The sequence below is a fragment of the Strix aluco genome, chromosome 3, assembly GCF_031877795.1.
Source record: "Strix aluco isolate bStrAlu1 chromosome 3, bStrAlu1.hap1, whole genome shotgun sequence".
Taxonomy (NCBI): domain Eukaryota; kingdom Metazoa; phylum Chordata; class Aves; order Strigiformes; family Strigidae; genus Strix; species Strix aluco.
The window spans coordinates 93,458,207-93,478,694 of NC_133933.1; the positions used below are offsets into that span (position 1 = coordinate 93,458,207).

The 20,488-nt window shown below is 38.7% G+C and overlaps 1 protein-coding gene across 16 annotated transcripts in view; it reads left to right on the forward strand.

Annotated features, from left to right (window-relative positions):
- The first annotated feature begins 1,915 nt into the window (after window positions 1–1,915).
- CEP162 (centrosomal protein 162) overlaps window positions 1,916–20,488 on the forward strand; it is a 50,706-nt gene continuing 32,133 nt past the window's right edge. For 2 of the 16 annotated variants that reach the window (XM_074819631.1, XM_074819637.1), the window contains exons 1-10: window positions 1,956–2,158; window positions 2,673–2,752; window positions 3,158–3,243; window positions 4,060–4,163; window positions 9,065–9,200; window positions 13,543–13,653; window positions 15,690–15,839; window positions 18,571–18,723; window positions 19,015–19,201; window positions 20,144–20,196. In XM_074819631.1, coding sequence (XP_074675732.1) covers window positions 4,104–4,163; window positions 9,065–9,200; window positions 13,543–13,653; window positions 15,690–15,839; window positions 18,571–18,723; window positions 19,015–19,201; window positions 20,144–20,196 — 850 coding nt within the window. In that variant the 5' untranslated portion in view covers window positions 1,956–2,158; window positions 2,673–2,752; window positions 3,158–3,243; window positions 4,060–4,103. The other 14 variants (XM_074819638.1, XM_074819634.1, XM_074819639.1 and 11 more) reach the window with 14 other exon arrangements.

A 20,488-nucleotide genomic window follows, 5' to 3' on the forward strand; every position in this document is an offset into this window, starting at 1 on the left:
CTCTTTGAACATATTTCTGCAAACAGAAAGGCTTCAATGTGCAACAGTTTTTTAGCAGCTTGCAGGACTGAGCCCTTGATGTGATTATTTGATTATATATGAAGTAACTCTTATGATCAACGAATGATGTCACGGCTATCACTTTGAAGTTAACAGCAAAATTTGCATTGGCTTAAATCTGAGCAGGATCAAGGCATGCAGCATCAGACTGACATCCCTTAATTAACTTCCATATTTCTCTTTAAATGCTCATGCCTCACTCCATGCTTTTTCATAAGACAAGAGAAAAGAACAAACGCTGGAAACTGATGTTTTCACCAGCAGTAGGCTGTCACGCTTAACAAATTGTTCTAGTATATTAGTTTATGTGGGCATCCTGTCCTTGATCAGCTTCCACATTTCCCATAGACAGCAGCAGAAGTTGCACACAAAGACAAAATAAATGACCGATATTTTGCAAATGGAAATATAATATCCCATCTGCAGACAAAAGGCCTGATTTAAAGAAGTGCTGCAGCACCTTTAGCGAAATAATTCCTATAGACTGGGGTGGAAAATACAGAGCCCATACTTCTTTGCTTCTTTGAATTTAAACTATAATTTTTTATACTTGCATAAAAAAATCTGGGATACATAAAGGCCATATTGGAAGCACAGTCTTTACCTCTCAAGCTAACAGGAAATGAGAGACAGTAATGGGATTTTAACTAGTTTCTCACTTGCGATGAGTATCCAACACTCGCCGAAGAAAACTTCCTTTCAAAATCTTTTCATTCCAAGTCTGCTCAGCAGACAATCAAAACGTGTGTGTGTGAACAATGTTCATTTGTATTCTTAAGTGAGCTTGTTTTATTTTGCCATTTACTAAATGCTGGCGTGAAAATTCCTAAAGCAACGTGACTCTCACAACAAACACAACTGACAGACCCTAGCTGGAGAGCACATGCAAGCACAGACTGCAATTGTTCTGCGGTTATTTGAGAGACAGTGGCCAGGGAAACAGGGGTCATTAATTTCTCTGCATATTTTAAACATTTCCAGAGATGTGCTAAAATATATTAAAAGCACAGCAGCCGACATCTAAGGCTGAAACATTAGAAAAGCTTTAGAAGGGAATTTGTGTGTAAGAGCAAGAAGGGATGGTTTAGTTTTAACCTTTGCATTAGGGAAAGCAACACACTTTTAACTCTTTCCATCTTGCTTTTCCAAAAGATCAGCTGAACGACTTCAGGAGAAGTGCATCCCTTCGAAACTTGAGGAAGAGATCTTGGCTGCAGGTGGCAACAGCGTTAGCCCCACGCGCTTTGTGAGCGGGAACAAAGGCGGTCGTCCTCTGCACCGGCCTGGCATCGCCACCGAATGAAGAAATAAACTGAATCTCGGTTTAATTCCCCCGCTTTATCAGCAGGCTCCTGCGCAGCTCCTAGAGCGCAGAAAACTGAAACAACTTGAGCAGCAAGCTCAGAGGAACCGGCAGCCGAGGGCGGGGGGAGCAAAGCCACGTCCCGTATCTCGGCTCCCGCCGCCGGCAGCCCGGGGGTGGATGGCCAGAGGGCCCCGAGGCCGTCCCTGCGGCGGGGACGGAGCAGCCCCCGGGGCCGGCACCGGCCTCCCGCCGCCAAGCCCCCTCTCGCTCGCAGCCCCCGCTCGCCGGAGGCAGGTGCGCGGGCAGGCCTCGCCGGCTCGGCGGGCAGCGGCCGGGGGCTGCTGCGTTATCCTGGCGTGACCTCTCATGGTGGAAGCGGCGAGCGGCGGCGGCGCTGCCCGGCCCCTCTCTGTGCCCCGCGCCGGTCCCCACCGGCGCTGCCCTCCTGCCGCCCAGCAGGCGGCGCTGCTCCGCGCGCGCGCGCGCCGCCGCCGCCTCACGTCACCGCGCGGCGACTTCCGCCTCCAGCCGCGCGGGCCGGGCGGGGCCGCGGCGAGGCGGCCTTGCAACGGTAGTAATGGCTGCTGGGGACCGCGCTCTCCCGTCACGTGCCTCCCACGCGCGGCGGCGGCGGGGCGGGGGAGAGGAAAGCCGGCGGGTTTGGCGGGGTCACGTGACACGCCACCCCGCGGTCTCTTTTGGCGGGCGGTACGGTGGCCGGGAGGGTTTCCCAGGCAACTGCACCGCCGGCGAGAGAGACGACCTGGCCGGGAGGGGCCCGACGCGGCCCAGGTACGCTCCCGGCGCCGGGCAGCTGGCGGGCCGCCCGCCCTGGGGGCAGCGCTCGGCTCTGAGCCGTGTCCTCTCCTGTCCCCCTCCGCTCTCTGGAGCGCCCCTCGGGCGGCGGAGCTCAGCCCTGCCCGCCGGCTCAGCCTGGCGCTGCCCCATCGGGAGCTGCGCTTCTCCCTCATCCCGCCTAGCTCGGAGTCCCCGCGCTGCCGGGGGCTGTCGCACCCTTTCGCCAGCACTCGCTAGGCCCAGGGTGGGAGAGGCCGGGGCCGGAGGAGAGCCGCAGAGTTTCAGCTGGGGCTGGGAGGAGCACGGCCCGCCGGCCCCAGAGCTGCTGCCCGGCCGCCGCCGTGGGCCAGCTCTGCATGTGCTTTAGGGGAAGCTGGAGGAGGAGGATCAGGTCACGGCTGGTCCTAGTGTTGGGATGATTAAAAGGTCACGTGAAATGTGTTAGGCTGTTTAAGCTTTCCTTCATCCCTATGGTTTAGCAATACCTTCCCAAAACTTCTGCTTTCAGCACTGTGTTATAGCGTATATCCCAGGAAGTGACTTCTTTGTTTTATGTACGAAGTCATTTGTGAACCTGCAATTCTAAAGGTATGGCTGTAAAGTATATTTGCTAAGGGTAATGTTTGTCTGTAATCTTCTATGTCCTTTTGAAAAATAAAGTTTTATATTGTTTTTATAAAACCTGTAATTATAGGGTAGACAGAAGTAGAGAGAATGTCAGAAGAATCAGTTTGTTTTTCTGGCAAGGCTGGAATTAAGTATTTTTCACTTGCTGAAGTAGTTGGCACAGCTAGTAAACTACTAAAGCATCTAATGTTTAGCATCTTTGATGTAAAAGTGTAAAATAATACTTGGTTATGTGAGAGGTAACATTCTTAATCTTCTTACCATGTTTTCAGAGATACTGTCCAAGTGCTTACATAAGGATATTTTATTCAATTCAGAGTCTGGGCAGTCTGCTATAACTTTTTTTTTTTTTTTTAACTGTGAAAGCCAAAGTGTCGGGTGGTCTGTCAATGAATAAGGAGCGAAAGCAGGAAGCAGTTGTCACAACTCGCCTGTCAAAATCAATTTACTAGGTAGGTAACAGTCCTGTGTACTGAGAAGGCTCCATATTGGGAGAAGTTTTATTTAATGGTAAAAACATTTCTGCAAATATTTAGCCCTTTTATGTTTACATAGCACTTCTCAGCCTGGAAGATCCGAGGGTAGTTTAATGGTGCTATACATATGCAGTTTTTGAAGGTAGCCATATGTTTTGAGCAGTGGGGAACATTTTATACCTGAGAAGCCAACACAGACTTTTGGGAATGGGAGGGGGACAAGTGCCATTGGCTTTCTGTGTCAGGGCAGATCAAACCAAATGTCATCCTCTAGTCTTAGAAGACTTTCATGTATTTATTCTTTACTGAGTCCTAAGCACAGCAGAGACCATGAAACAAAACTTATAATGCCAGATGTCTCCAGTTTTGGAGAAGAGACATAGAAAGGAATTAAAAGCCCTTAAAATGGATGGGAAGTATTACTGCAGTGGATTCTTGTTTGATTATTGACAAAATGCTTAATTATGGGTAGCTAAGAGGTCTGCCTTTTGAAGAAAAATATAAAGAAGATGAAGAGAATCATATTTTATTTATCACTCAGAGTTTAAATGCTGAAACTGTTGCTTTGGAAATTAGTATTTTGATTATAAGGAATTTGGGTAATCCAGGCATGTTTGTATTGATTATCTTATTCAGTAAATAATTTAGATTTGGGGTGGGAGGAATGAGATTTGGCATCTCTCTTGAGATTTTTTTTTTTTTATTTTGCTTATAGCTCTCTATGAAAGCAGCAAATCACTACGCTACCTGTAATTTCAGAATGCTTTTAATTAACTTTATTTTAAATCTTAGTTTTTAAACTCAGTTGTTTGGAAGGTAACATCCAGTTGCACATTATGGCTCATCGATTTTCAAAAGAAGAATTAGATGAGCAGTTTGAAGAGTTTCTGAAAGAGGTATGTTTCAGAGCAAGGTCACATCCCTTTTTCTTTATTAAACTACAGGGGGAAAATTGAGCATGAAAGAATATGAAATGGAAGATACAGCTGTGCTTTTATCACCTAATTCACATAGCTGTCTCATGTGTGGGTCTTTGCAAGGTCTTAACTTCATTGCTAAACTTAATTCATGCTATTTTGCTGTATTGAAATCAAGAGAACAGTTTTGTGATTAAATAAATACTTTGTCACTGCTAGGTTGTGTCTTCAGAAAGAACCCTTATTTCTTTATTTTTGTTTCAATTTAATTCTGTTATTTAGTTGCAGAAGCTTCAAATTGATATGTAACTGAAAATGCAATAAAAAGCTTCTCCTGTATGTAGGCATAAACTACTTCTAAGAATTTACTTATTTTTCTGTGCAGTACCTAATTTCACTGAATTCTATTTAAAAATTCTTGTATTAATCCTAATAAAAAGAAGTATGTTGTAGTGATTAGAAAATTTTAATTTAATTCCTTTTATTCCTTGTGGTGCTTGTTGATTTTGAGTACAGGCAAAATCCTGCAAGACTGTGGGTTATGACTTAAGCTAACAATTATTGCACGTGGTCAAAATGCCCTAACTTGGTATGTTTTTTTCACTGCATATAGACCTGTAATTTAAGAATTTGCCCACTGGTCTATCAGACACACAGTGTGGTAACCCTAAGGTGTAAGTACCGCATATGTAAGGCCTTTACTAGATTCTGTTACTGTATATAAGTGTAGCTAATGATGGCAGAGAATATTCTTGGGGTCTCTGTTATATGTAATGTATGTTTAAAGTTTTTTTTGGTGTAGAGGCTGTGCTACAATTTCATTACTTGTGAAAAATGTAGGTGCTAGATTCTGTAAAAATTACACTTTGTACTGTGTAGTAAAGACTGTTGTAACCAGAGGCGTCTTTTTCAAGAAGATTTTAGCTTTCCCAGGTACGTCTGTAACTCTGCCTTGACCATGCAGCTTGTGAGATGTTTTTACAGATACGGAATAAATGTAACTTCACTGAGCAATACTAAACTGAGAGAATAGAAAACCAAAATGCCATCTGAAAATTAAGATTCACAAATAACTTAAAGGTAGATTTTGGCCTTTAATTTGATGATGTAATTGAGTTAACATTCTTGAATTCACTGAAATTATGAGTTAGTAAAAATAGAAAATTAGGATCTGCATTTCTGTCAAAAGTTCTTATTGTTATGAAGGGAGTTGCTCTGGGGAAGAGAAAGGAGGTTTGTTCTTTTATTTATTTTGCGCGTCTGTCAAAACTCTGCATATGATTGCTTCTAGTATTTTGTTCCTCATTCGACATGCTCTTCTTGCTCTTCAACTATTACCCGCACTGAGAATGCTGAAGTTAGAAAAAAATCAAAATAGATGTATTGAATTATTCCAAGTGGGATTTGGCATGTTCCAGAGAAAGTAACTTTTAACAACTCATGTCTTAATTGTATTTTATTGTTTCAAACTAAAACTGTTTGTAAAGTGTTTAAGCTTTCTTAAACACACATACTGCAAGTCCAGTCATTAAAATATGCATTGGTTTATGTTTTGCCAGCTAGATATAGATCCAAATAACAATGGCATTATCTACTCTGTTACTTTATACGCATGCATCTTCTGTTATGTCCCTCTCTTTGCTTTTGTTTTTTATAAAAAGTGTGCAGCCTTTTAACATTAGAAAGATGAGAAACTGGTGTGCTCCGTTGTTTGAAATCACCATGTAGGTGATGTTTGTGTTGACAGTATAAAGGCGGGGGGGGGAGGAAATAGCAAAAACTGTGTCTTAGTAGTTTGAGGAACACTTAATGTTGTTTAAGCAAATCTTTCGGAGAAGAAAGGGAGCAGGATGCTTTTCCCCTTTTAAATAACTCATAGTGAAGCTACCTTTGTTTAGGAGGGTTGTTACATGTATGTTTGAGATTAAAATATATAAGAAAGACTATACAGTTGGAAGAGTGAAGAGGATTTTCTAGGCTTTTATTGTTTTACAGAAGGAAACACAAATGTATAATAACAATTACTGCATGTAGGATAGGTCTTTTAATTAGTCCTCAGGCTGATCACGCTTATTACCAACCCCTTGCCAGAATGGCCTGTTATCATCCATGATTCTTTTCCTCCTCCTCCACTGTCTGTGTGCTTGTGATCCTTCCACTCCCCACTACCAGAATCTTCCTTTAGTGCGCTTCCCCTATTGTCACTTTAATTTCCGTTAAGCATCATCTGTCATATTGGTATAGCTCCTAGGTTTTCAGAGTGTTGGCTGTGAAGTTCACTTGGGACATGCAACATGAGAAGCTCTTTGTAATACACAGTGCTTCAGTTAATTGCTTTTTTTGATGACACTTCAAGCAAAGCAAAGTTATGAAAAAGCCATTGTCTGCTTCTAGTCTTCTAGGTTGACTTTTGTTCTGCTTGATATTCATGAACAGCTGAGAAGGAAGACTTTCAAAAGGAAAGGCTGTGCCACCTTTATTAGAAAATCTGTAGAATAGTACCTGGAAGATTAACACTACACATTAAATTATGTTTGAAAAACATTTTTAATTTTTATTAAAAGATCAAATATATTAAAATATTATTTTATACTAAAAATATAATTTGGAGTAGACTTGTTCTATTGAAAAAGACTTGTTTCGTGAAATAATTAGGACAACTAGTCATTTAAGTCTGAGTGTTTTAGATCCAATCCTGTATTACCTATCTACTTTATTATGTTCCTTCATGTGCATAGGAGGTGGTAAGCTGATTATGTGCCATGTTGTTGTCCCGGTTCTTAAAGCTGACTCTTGGCATTTACTGAAGTTGAGATTAAACAACTGTCACTTCTGTTTTCTTTATTTTAATTTTTTGTGTGTGTGTGTCTGTTTCTGAAAAGCTGAAGGCTGTTTTATAGAGGAGAGGAAAGAAGAAATCAGTGCCACTTACTGGCACCGAAAAGTGATTACTGGTCCAAAAAGTTAGTTTGTTTATTTATTTATTTGCTTATTTATTTATTTATTTTCAAAGGGAGGAAAAAAATCTCTAAGTTTCACTGTTGAGACAAGTTGGGAAAAATGCACTAGTGTTTTTGTGTCAGCATTTCTTTCCCAGCTGCTGCAACTTTACTGTCTGTAGTTGACAAGATGGCTGGACATAGAAAGTTTCCAGAACTTGAGAACCACCTGTGGGAGTTTCAGTTTCTTTAGTTACAGTACTCTAAGGAGTATGAGCATCACTGAAGTTCTACTTGCAGGGTAGAGGATACTGTTAGTCATAAAAGAAGCAGCAAGCAGTAACAGAGCTTGCATCAAGCACCTGTCAGTACTTCTAGGTAGCAGGAGGCAGTCCGACCTTTGGGGACAATGGCACTAGTACTTGTGACTAGTGTAAGGAAGTTGTTATTTATAGGACATTTATTAAGAATGTAAAGATGTTTTGCTCTATGTCACTGAGCCAACTTAAAGAAATTGCGGTACATCCTGTTGTCTAGCATTTTCATAATTCATTAAAATTGTGTTTTATTAAAGTGCAAGGCTCAGAGCACTTAAATTTTCTTTCTGAGATTTTATTGACAGGCAGAGATATAAGAATATTATTTTCTTACGTTTTTTTTTTCTTAAATGGTAGTTTTGGATAATTGGCATTTGATTTAGGGTTGTTCTTGTTAGGCCCATATGAATTGAGGCGTTAGATATATAGTAAAGGTGGGTTTTCATGGTGGTGCTTTTATGCAGCAGGAATCAGGCAGTGGACAGCAGAGGCTTGTTTTAATAAAACATCCTCTTGTGTTTTACATATTATAAGTACCCACAGTCCTGTTGCCTCTTCTGTTCTGTTTATACTATCACATTTTCTTACTTGTGACTATTACAAAAGTGAAGCTTTTGAAATTTTCCTCTATGATGCATTTCATATGTGAATGTTTCTTACAGTTTATGAATTTTGCTAACTATTCACTGTGTTCTTTAAGACACGTTAGGACAACAGGTTTCAACAATTATGGCTAAAAAGTTAGATAAAAATAAAAAGTATGCTACTCCCCTTAACCCCATGTTTACAAAGTTTAAGCACAAAGATTACATAGCGTGTAAGGTGGCAGTGCGCTAGCTTAATGAATATATTTCCTTGTTCAGTGTCTGGACAGCTGATTGTAGCTGCAGTAAGCCACAAAGAGCTTTATTAAAGGAAAAGAGTGGAGATTCAGGTTGGTTTTTTTGAAAAAAAGCTGCATCACATCAAAAAGGTGTTGTTGTCTGTAGGTCTTTTCCTTTTTGTTACTCTTCAGTAACTTAAATTCATAGGCTGTTCATACTCAGACTTTTTTTTCCATTGATTTAAGTTGTCAGTAAAATTCGACATGGATGGCTAACACATATGAAAGCTTAAAACACAAAGTTGTGTAGGAATGGCTCTGGCATGTCTATTAATTTCCATCAATACAGTATAAAATTAATTTCTGAAATCTGATTTGCTGGCAGCTAGAATGTTGCTTGTGAAACTTTTTTTTTTCAAATATTAATAATGTAAGGCCAAGGCAGAACTGTTTCTGCTCTGCTTCATTATCTTCATGGATGTAGTCAGAATTTTGTTTCTTATATGTTGTAACTAATTGAAAAAATGCTGATTATGCTGTTCATTTGAACATATACTTTACTAAGCAGTTAACTTTTAACATATCCAAATTTTGGCACTGGGGCTATAATACACAGTGTTATACCACATGAATATAGTTATTGTTTCTTACTCAACTTTGTCATGCATATACAAAAAAGACAGACAGTGGGGAGTAAAGAGAGGCATCCGAACTCAAAAGTTCGGAACTGAGTGGCTGAAAGACAGTTAAAAAATACGAAAATGTAAAAGCTGTCTTTAATCTTGTATGCAATCGACTCAGTCTCTTTCAGATGATTCACTTGGAAATTCAAACAAAAAATCCAGCATTCTTGAAACATTGGGACAGCCCAGGAAAAAAACGAAGAAAAAGGATTCAGTGCCGTGGTGGATATCTGAGGAAGATTTGGATGATGGTGGTAAATAATTTAGTTTTTCAATTTTTTGGCCACAGGGGGTCAGGCTAGTTCTTTCTCATACTTCGTGTAGGCCTGGTTTCAGGTTGAGTTGATGCCACTCAAGTGCTTTAAAACATTACAATACAAGTTTGTAAAATAAAAAACTCAAATGTAATTGTATTTTTTTTTTAAGGAACGTATTCAAGCTGTTTTTTCTGTAGCTTTCAAGTTATTAAAACTTTTAAGAGTAAACGCATTATCAATAGTAAGATAAATAGAAGATGTAACTTAATGAATTCTGCTGAAGTATTTGTAGGTGTGTTTTGTAACCGACCTCTTCCTTTATACTGACTTCTTATAGATTTCTGTTTTCAAAACTGGAGAGGAAAAAGACCAATATGGATAATCTTATGCTATTTGCAACATTTTTAATAGGTTGGGGAAGCACAGAAAAACTTCTCAACAGCAGCTGATTCAAAGATGTATGTCTGTCAGCATTCTCAACATTTCCTTTGCCAAGAACCATGGCTCAAGGGCAAAAGGGCTGTGATGACATGATTGCTAGTTCAGTATTGATTTGGTCACATAGTTCTGGTTGAAAATATATTATTGCTTGCGAGCTTTCCACCTCTAGTTTTCCATTTCTCCATTGTTTTCTTATTGGATAGTAAAGCCTACAAGTAGTTAGTTTCCACAGGGTGATTACTTCTTGTTCTTGTAGGAATTGGTGACTTCTTACTTTCATGATTTGTATAACTTACAACTGGAGCTTTACGGAAAGTTCCAGAAATCAGTTTTTCATATTACAGGGTGAAGATACTGCCAGTAGTCTCTGATTTTAAGCATAGCTCTATCCTGTCAGTGTTGTCATAGTTGGGAGTCAAATCTTAGGCAGCAGTTATGCCATTAGGCATAACCCTAATAGGAGTTGTCTGAAGTGCTTATCTGTCTCTGGCCTTTTAAGATGTTGCTGGAAAACTCAGATGGATATGAGAGACTTCCTATCAAGTAGTTATGAGATACTATGATTTACTTACAGCTTTTCAGAAAATGGAAGGACAGACTGTTCTTGCTGGACAAAGTGTGTGAATTAAGCAGTTAGTATGACCTCAGTTTTCTACATAATATCAGAGAAAATTTTCAGGTGACTTTATAAGCTCAGCATTCTTCCATGTTTTTTCTGAGATGCTTGAGGCAACCCATAAAGCACTTTGCTTCTCATGCTACTTAAACCAAAAAACACTGGAATAGGTACTTAAAAGTCAGATTGTTTACAAGTTTTAGAGAACAGTGCTTGTATGAGTTAAGTACAATACAAAGCAGAATCAGAAGAAATAATGTGATTATATCAGGTTGTTCCCATCCAAACCAATTCTACCACTTCTATTTTTTTAAATTAAGAATATCTTATCGGCTGTGTAGTTTAACTAGAGGTAAAGCTATTAGAACTGAAACATGCTTGACCTGCAGTTTATTGACATAAAAAGAGAGATCTGGTAAACTTTTTAAGGTCTCTCGTAAAAAAAAAAAAAAAAAAGCTTCTCCTTTAAAAGGAAAACATTCAGAAGGTGAGCCTACCCAGTTATGCCAGTATGGAATCCATTTACTTGCAAAGGAAGCTAGCCTGTTCATATTCATACTCTTGATGAATCACAGAATCTTCTAGGTTGGAAAAGACCTTGAAGATCACCTAGTCCAACCATTAACCTAACATTGACAGTTCCCAACTACACCATATCCCTCAGCGCTAAGTCAACCTGACTCTTAAACACCTCCAGGGATGGGGACTCCACCACTGCCCTGGGCAGCCCATTCACACACCTAACAACCCGTTCTGTAAAGAAATGCTTCCTAATATCCAGTCTAAACCTTCCCTGGCACAGCTTGAGGCCATTCATTCTTGTCCTATCACTTGTTACTTGGTTAAAGAGACTCATCCCCAGCTCTATGCAGCCTCCTTTCAGGTAGCTGTAGAGGGCGATGAGGTCTCCCCTCAGCCTCCTCTTCTCCAGACTAAACAACCCCAGTTCCCTCAGCCGCTCCTCATACGACATGTGCTCCAGACCCTTCACCAGCTTCGTTGCCCTTCTCTGGACACGCTCGAGTACTTCAATGTCCTTTTTGTAGTGAGGGGCCCAAAACTGAACACAGTAACTGAGGTGCAGCCTCACCAGTGCCGAGTACAGGGGTAAGATCACTTCCCTGTCCCTGCTGGCCACACTATTTCTGATACAAGCCAGGATGCCATTGGCCTTCTTGGCCACCTGGGCACACTGCTGGCTCATGTTCAGCTGGCTGTCAGTCAACAGCCCCAGGTCCCTCTCTGACTGGCAGCTCTCCAGCCACTCCTCCCCAAGCCTGTAGCGCTGCTGGGGATTGTTGTGGCCCAAGTGCAGCACCTGGCATTTGGTCTTATTGAAGCTCATACAGTTGGCCTTAGCCCATCGCTCCAGCCTGTCCAGATCTCTCTGTAGAGATGAGGGACTGGATTTTTTGGAGGGAGTTGGAAGTAAGCCATGTGTAATGCTTTCTGAATCAGGGGTTCAAGATGTCTTGGCAGTTGGACATAATAAAACTAAGCATACAAGAACTTGGGGCAAATATGTTAGATCTGTGCACTGAATTCTTACCCAAGCACCATTTTTGCCAGCCTGATTATTAGTTTTATTTCATCTACACCTCTGTCACCACTCTGCGTAGAATTCCACACTTGTGGGACATATGCAGTAAGCCATATCCCACATAGTACTTTAATACTACCAAACAGAGAGGCCTTTACATTTTTACTGAAGGGTTTTCTAGGTTCTGTCTTGGCAAGAAGAGGATATCTCTGTGGCATGAAGCAGACCTCCTGGTTGTATCATCCCATGAGGAAAAGACTATATTTATCACACTGGACACTTGCAAATGGTAGCAGTTGTATTAACTGTGACAGATTAGGAGCTGTGTAGCACAGAAGCGATCTATACTATGATGAATGCCATTCTAACTGCAGTCTAGTTGTAGGGCAATTAACTTAGAGTCAAAAGAGAGCCATTTGCAGTATAAACTGAGTTTTCCTCTACAGTTGCAAAAGTAGACAATTTTTATGTGGCTATAACGGAGAATAATGAATCCCACACATAAAGGGGGATTTAGACGTGTATGTACACACTACAAACTATGCTATGATTTTAGTTCATGTAGATATACTTGCAGTGTTTTAAAATGACAGGTCAGGTGACTCTAAGGAATTCAGCGTGGATAGGCTTCTAGAACTGCTCCTTTTTTCCTCTGTGTGTCTCTATCTTGCATGCTTCCGAGTACTTTGTCAAATACAATTTTGCCAGATCTAATATTCTTCAGCAGGTGTATGTTGTACAGTATGTTGCTCAGATGTATTAATAATGGATGACGGCACAGCAGCATTGCAATATAAGTTACTGCACAGGATGACTGAGAAGATTTATAGCTTTTTGTAAAATAATTGTCCTGCGAAAAAAAATAATAATATTGCTGTGATGGTAACAAATATGGAAATAAGCTGAATTTAATTTGAGAAGCATAATGTTGGCATGCTTTGAAATTTTGTGGAGATCCTTGTGTATTCTTCTAGCCTTGAATCTCCGTGTTGTTTGCAGATAGGACTTTATTAGCAGGCTGTCAGCTAATGGAATTATTATTTTTAAAGTGTTTTGTCATCATTAATCAAACTTATGTAAATGTACAAATCTTACCTCCACCCACAGTGCAACACTGCAGTAGAAATACATGCTCCATATGTATGAGTTGATGTGTTTGGGTGGCGCTGTATAGAGATATTGTTATATTAAGAGTCAGGCTAATTAGCTCGAGTAAAGCACCAAGCCGATAAATTGTTTCCAGTTTGAGGTTTTCATTTTGAGTTACATTGGTATCTATATCATGCTTTCTTGAAAGACAAAGAGAGATGCCTAGAAGACTAAATATATGCTTTACATTTATTTGTTGTCTGATTGTTTTTTCCAAGGCATCTTGTTACAGAAGTGCCAGGAAATAGGTAGAGATTTAAACTAATAGCCTGTTTTCACTTGGTTTTGTAGATTTATGGTAAACAGCATAGACTATTTCCGTTCACTTGGCTGAGAAGTATAAAGTACATTTTAAAATAACACAACTTGTTATTCCAAGCACGTTTGAACTCTTTGTTCTTCAGCTTTAAACTGAAATGTGCAAATTATGATTCAAGATACTGTCTTTCATATTTGACAGGTTAAAGACCTACCTCTAACTAATGTCCTTTCTACTTGCTTTTGTCGTTTAAATGATAAAAAGAAATTGGATAATAAGAATTCTTGTCCTGTCTTGCTTGCCTGTCTGTTCTTGCTTTGTCTTACTTTTCAAGATTTTCAAGCAAGATTTGTTAAACTGAGAAAAGAGAAGAACCTGATGGAAAATCATGCTGAAATAGTGGAAAACAGTGAACAAAAGAGTCCCCATTCAGATTGCCAGCCTGGTATTTGATTAAATATGTTTTGTTATATTTATTCAATATCAGCCTTGTATTACCAGTGCATTTCCTGTAGAAAATCCTTTGCAAATCATCCATTTGACCATAGTGTTCTCACTGAAAGCAAGCTGCCACTTACTTCATTTGTCATTTCAAGAAGAAACTCATAACTGTGTGAACTTTTGCTCAATTGTCATTACATCATGCATCACTACCTATAGTGATGTAGTAGGATAGACAGTATTTGAATGTAACCTGGTAGGGGTGGGGAATATCTTTGAAAATCTAAACAAAAATCTTCATATTTTAAATTCAAGAAATATTATTACATATAATATTATGTATTATATGTTGTTTAATTTCAAAGACTGTAGTCAGATAAGTACTCTGATTTTCTATTGATGTGATTCTTTTCCCTTTGCTGACCAGTTGGCTGCTGTTTGCATGCTACCCCTGGAATGGAAACAGTACAGTTAGTATAATAATGACAAGCTAAATTGTTTAATCTGCAGGATTATTTTAGTCAGTGTAACTTCAGATTCAACCTTTTATATGAAGTCACTTTTTATGCTCTCTGAAGAGAAACTCCAAAGAATAATTAAGAGTTATAAAAGTTGATCTATGAAATACTTCTGTGTAAATGGCCATAGCAATTAATTTATATGTACTAGTTTAAATGTGGCTTTGGTGTTAAAGTCAAGCAGATCAATAATAATTTGGAGAGCCATGGCAAAGAAATATTTGGCACTTGGTCTTTAGATCATGTCGGTGATCACTGTGTAGCCTATAGAACATTTCCTTGTGTTAGCTTTCTAGAGCATATGTGCTGCCCTGTTTTCGTAAGCCTCATTTGCATAGAATAGCTATAAAGCATCTCGGTCTGGGAGACAAACACTAAAACTGAATCTGTTTCTTGATTAGACTTAATATTTAAAATACGAGCAACAGGAGGACTTTGATAGTTATTTCAAATTACTGTTTTAAAAGGCATCAGATGTTTATATTATTTATAATGGAAGGCATGCTGTCAACACTTTCAGTTTCTCAGTAAATGTGGAAGAATATAAATCTAGAGAAGTGATGCCTTACTAGTGGACATCAGTTGGAGGAACAAAGGACCCATGCATTGTATCGGAATGGATTTCATACCGTTTCTCTTTTTGCACTGCACCTGCCATATGCTCACCAACTTCCTTTAGTGATCTTGGGTGTTTCTGAGTTGTGTTAGCTTCTGGTCACATATCCCCATAGTCCTGTTTTTAGATAGCAGAAGTATTTGGCCTGACCCCCTAGACTACTCTTGCTCTCTCTTGTGTCAGGGTAAAGACCTGTAACTAAGAGTTTTGTCTGAATTAGCCAATTTAGAAGCCCCCTCCACCCTGACAATTTGAACAAGGAAAAGGGCGTCTGTCTAGCCTAAGGTATATAAAGTGTGTAGTGTGGCTATTGTCTAAGTATCACGAGAGAGCATGGTTTTCAGCATAGCTACTGTTATTTAAAACTTAATTCTACTAATGTGAATGGAAGGTGTTTGATTGTATTTGCTGCTAAGCAAGTCCTCACAAGGGTTTGAGCAAACAACTAGCAGTTCTTGTACCTGACAGTGATAAAGACAGTAGTAATTCACATTCATGTACTTATGTTTTTCCACTTTTCTTTGAACCGATCTAGATGCTTGCTTTCAAAATTTGTAGTACAAAACTTCTTTTATTTTTGAAGTAGTTTTACTAGTTTTCTTTGTTTTCAGGTAATATATTGACCTCCTTGAACAGTGTATTTGAATACAAGGTATATGTGGAGCAAGAAGGAATTTGTCTTTTTCTCCTCTTTTTATTTTTAAAAAAGAGTTTTATTCTCAGAGGTTATAAGTATTAACTTTAATTTTTAGTTACAGCTAGAAGATTATAGATTATTCAATATACAAGAAACTGCACTGCATTACTTTTTCAGAAGTGTCAATTTGATTTCTCACATCTTATCTTTCTCTTTATTCCCTGTCCATTATGTATAAAAACTTATAAATGTTTCTGTACACTTAAAAGTAGTTCCCCCTAAACCTTCTTCCAGTGCATCTCGCAGCAAGGCTTTGTCTAAATTCAAAATGTTGGAAACATTTCATAAGGACAAGAAAGATTCATCCTTAAACAAAGAAGAAGGAAGCCTCACTTCTGACAGTCCAGACAATTCTGAGGGTAACAAATCTGTATTTTATGTGATATTAAAAAGGTAAAGTGGCTCAGTTCTGACAGTCCTGGTCAGATTAAGGAGAAAAGAAGTTACTTTTTAAATAGATGTTTGTCATTGTTTGAGGACTCAAGGTTTGAGTCCTTTGTATTTATGTTTTTAGACTCTTCTCTGCAAGTGTGGTGGTTAGAAATATTTTTCTAAGTGAAACTCAGGTTCTTATTTTAACTAATTTCAAGTGGCAGGACTTTAAAAAAGAATGCTGTATATCATTAGCCTTACAAAATACTGCATATGAAGATGTGGGTAGTGAAATATTTGGAGTTCAAGAAAGCTGCTGTTTCAAGAAGTTTTTATGAAAAGTAACAAATGCCCCCCCAAAATAAATCACTCTTGCAAGCCCCACAGAAATCAGTAGGACTGTTCAAAGAGCCAAAAAACACAGTGAAAAGAGACTTTGAAATCCATCCAAGTTGATATTTTTTCCAAGTTTGATAGGTTTCTCAAGATTCAGATTGTGTAGGGTGAGTAAAAAAGATGTTTTTGCCTTCATTAGCAACAGTAGTATCCTCTGTAATCTGGGCTGTGTGTCTGGGAGTTGGGAGTGGCTGAGTTGCAAAACTCAATGGCTGCAAAACGGTATTTGATTTTCAAATTGTTATGGGAGGTGCTTTTTAAAAAAAACTCTGGTCTGACTTGAACTGGCAAAATACTTAAAGAATATTAGCTGACATAAATCCCATGAAACCTTTAAGATCAGTGTAGGTCTGCTCAGAAAGTTCACTGAGTTTGAGATAATTTAAATAAAAAACTCAGGGAAACATTTTTCTCTAAACTGTTAAATGTTCTACTTGTCTTTTTACTGAAGTATATTCCCATCTTCTTTCTTGTAAATCTTACATAGGAGGACAGGGACAATTTATTTTTGATTCTGCTAACATATTCTCATTGAAAAAACAGGGTGTTTGAGGTCTGGTGAGATTATGGCTAGTCTAAAACTCTGCAAAAAACTTGTGATCTGGCTGTAGACTCCTGTTTGTTGTCTTGATAAGTAGAATACAGCACCATCTGGGTAAATTACTTTAAATTACTGCATTTAGCTGCCAGAGAAATGGACTGTTTCACTTCTGTTCAGCACTTTGAGCTTTCCATTTTATGCTTTTCAATGTAGTAGCAGAATGTATTTATTTAGGCATTAACTTTGTATACAGATGGAGCTTGACCTTTAGTCAATGTCTGACATTTACTTGTTGCATGCAAGGCAAGTCAGTCAGACCTCTGTATCGAGAATAGCGCTGGAGTTAAATACAAGAATGTGAAAGTCATTCCCGAGATGTAGAATCTTATGCACTTAGCTTTCTAATAAAACGTGCAAGGGACTTTATCATTGAACTCAAGGAAACAAACCGTTCTACTTCAGAACAGGGAGGCTCTTATAATCAGAATGCACATCCTAAGGGCTGCCCAGTATTGATGGAAAAGGCATTCCAGACTCTTCCTTTCCCCACCCTGCCTCACCCTGGGTACATTTTCAGTACTGAAGGGAGAGGTTTCTCCATTGTCATGATATAGGCAAGTATGGTGTTTCTTAAAGGGTTGGACCTCTACAGAGGACAGAGTAACAGCCCAGAGTTGAAGCACTTGATCAGAAAGTTGAAGACCGGTTTAGTGTTCTTGATGTGAAGGGTTATTGATGTATGCGTCTCCTGCAGTCTTCTGCCAGCAGGAAATGAGCTGTTGTCAGTGTCTTCACCTCCTGGTACATTCAGTACAAGGACGTGGCTACAGTCTAAACATCATTTGGCCAGACAGAACAAAAAATTCTGAGTTTGTTTTACCAACTTGAGATTCATGTTGGAAAAGACAGACATGGGTTTTGTTCCCTTCTGTGAGAACTGTTAAATCGTTTCATGTCCTTGACTAAAAGCAGCTTTTCTCCTATCCCTTCTCCTAAGAGAACCTCTAAAGAATCTAAGTGTAAGTGTGTGTTAGGGGCAGGCAGAAGGGACTTGGTACTGCTTTTTAACTAGTAATGTACTGCAATATTTGGCTTTAGTTTTCTGTAAGGAAGTAGATAAGGCAATGTTCTGTCTGAGGGTAGAATTCACACATCAAGTTGGTAAGGTGATGCTGAACCCTCACAAGAATGAAATTACAGTAAGGAGAGAAACTGCATGTTTGTTTGCATAAACATACAGAATGGAAGAACTGGGTGTGCATCAGTAACTTTGGTTACTATTTTTTTCCTTTAATTTGCAGCAGATTTGCATTTGTGTTTAATTTGCGACAGAGGAAATGTACCTGATAAGCCAACAGCTACAATTTCCAAAAATCTGTGGTGCTTTCTCTGGTGTAGTAGATCAAACAAAATGAACAGGCTTTTAACAAAGAAATGTTAATTTCGGTATCAGGTTTGTGTGTGTGATTGTCTTCCATAAGTGGTATGCTACAGTAAGTTAATTTTTACAGTTGTTATATTTGCCCCATGCTGAACTTTAGGTTTGTGTGCAAATATGAAGGATAGGAAGACAATGTATATAATAGCCTAATTAACTCTAATTAAACAAGATTTACATATCTCAGAAATGGAAGTTAGATGACTATGATTTGTGAGACTGTATATCTTTGCAGTTGCAACATGAGATTAAAATTGGTGGGTCTGGAAGATGACTAAAAGACTGAAGTGTCATACAAGTAGCTTTTAGATGATAGTCAAGAATATTACAACTTTTTTCCTAGGAACGCTTGGAGCCAATGGAAGCTTTGTCAAGATACAGAACACTTCACAACCTATGGGAGAAAATTATGAGAATATGCATGTGGAAAAGATGCAGCTTCAGAAAAGTAATGGGGTTGCTGTCTCCTTAAGTAGAGACAGCCTGGAGACAAATGGTGAGAAATGAGAGCGCAACCATTTCATTAGCTAGACCTAAATAAATAATAAATTAGCTAGACCTAAATAAATTACTATTATAAGCAGTTTACCTTAATTCAATGCGAGTTGGAATTCTTCACTTCTGTCAGCTGCATCTCATGAACTGAAGCCTCCTAGTACTAGTTTGTGATTATTTGAAACTGTTAATATTTTATGAGTCTGTCTATAGTTGTTGTTAAGTATTATGGCTATTCTTTGAGGATGTACAGCACAGACACAGTTAGTTTGTTCTTTGTTTTGAAATTTAGATTCAGTTTTAGCTTCTGGGCCTAATCAAAGTATCGTGGGAGTTGGATTGGATACCTTGGAAGAGCAAGAAGAAAAAGAGATCTTCTTTGCCAAACTTGAACGAGAAGCTTCCTCTACTATCGATTATTCAAGATTAAATAAAGAGCTGGATTCCAATGATTCTGTCATATTAGCACCATTTGTACGGTAATTTAGAAGGAAGAAAAGTTGTGTAAGTGGGCATATGTGACTTGGGTATGGCCACTGAGATTTTGTGAGACAACATCCAGTATGACTTCAGTCAGTTTGTTTGTTTGTTTGTTGTGGTTTGATTTTTTTTTTTTTTTTTTTTTTTTTTCTGAAGACAAGGGCAGAAATGAGCTTAATAAATAAAAGAAAGGAGTAAGGTGAGAGCATGACTTGGGGATGAGTGGACATATCTATAGAGTCTTGTGCACAACTCAATAGTGAGTTGATTTAATGTTTTTAATTATAAGGTGTAACTAAATGAAGAATTAACAACTGATAATAACAAGGAAGTAGATTAAGAAAGATTCTGTGTCCCCTTATAGATGATGTTACAAATGAATCTAGAGGAAAGATGCAAAATCTTCATAGACTAGGGCAATCCATTTATAATCAGTTACATGAAAATAAATTCAAACGTGAGAGAAAGGGATGAAGGGGCAATTCAGGCTGCTGTTGTGAAAAATGCTGAGTGCAGAGGAAACTTCCAATATGAAAACAGTTGGAGGATCAGAATTCTGGAGAGTTTCAGGTAAGGACAAAGGGGAAAGAAAGGAGAGACTTATATTTTTTGATTAATGCGGAATGAGAAGATCAGAACAGAAAGCAAACCTGATGATAAGAATTTCTTTGAGAAGCTAATGTAGATGGAGGGAATGCAGAAAGGGAGTGGTTTTTAAGAGTTGCATTGAGAATTTTAACTATAGACAGTTGTAAAAACTTCAATATTTATTTTAATAATTGCTGACATTTATCCACCTTTCTCACCTATGATTTGATATGATGGACAAATTCAGGTTTTTAATTGTATTGCTAATTGTGAGAAGCATCAAAGCTTGGAGTTAGGAAAATGTATTTATTTGCTGTTCAAGAAGAGAGCTAAATTTTCATTTTGTTTCTCAGAAATGAAGAAACTGAAAAAGGAGAAGAGGAATCTGCACATGAGGAGAAACCTGGTAATACCATCTTTCTAAATAATTCATTTGAGAATTCCTGCATTTTTTTGTTGGTTTTTTTTAATTGCTGTGTGTACATTAAAAATTGTGAGAACCTTATTAAGCAGAATAACAGATATGAAAGCTGTTGATTAGTACTCCAGTTCAAAGAGTCTTCAGAAAACGACACAGCAGGGTATCAGAGAATAGCGTAGGATCTTCATGTTTGTAGTGGGATGTAATTTAAAGGTCTGTAAAGAGGAAACTTGTACAGTCTTGTAGCTTGTTCTATACTCTGTGTTGCCTTTGGGGC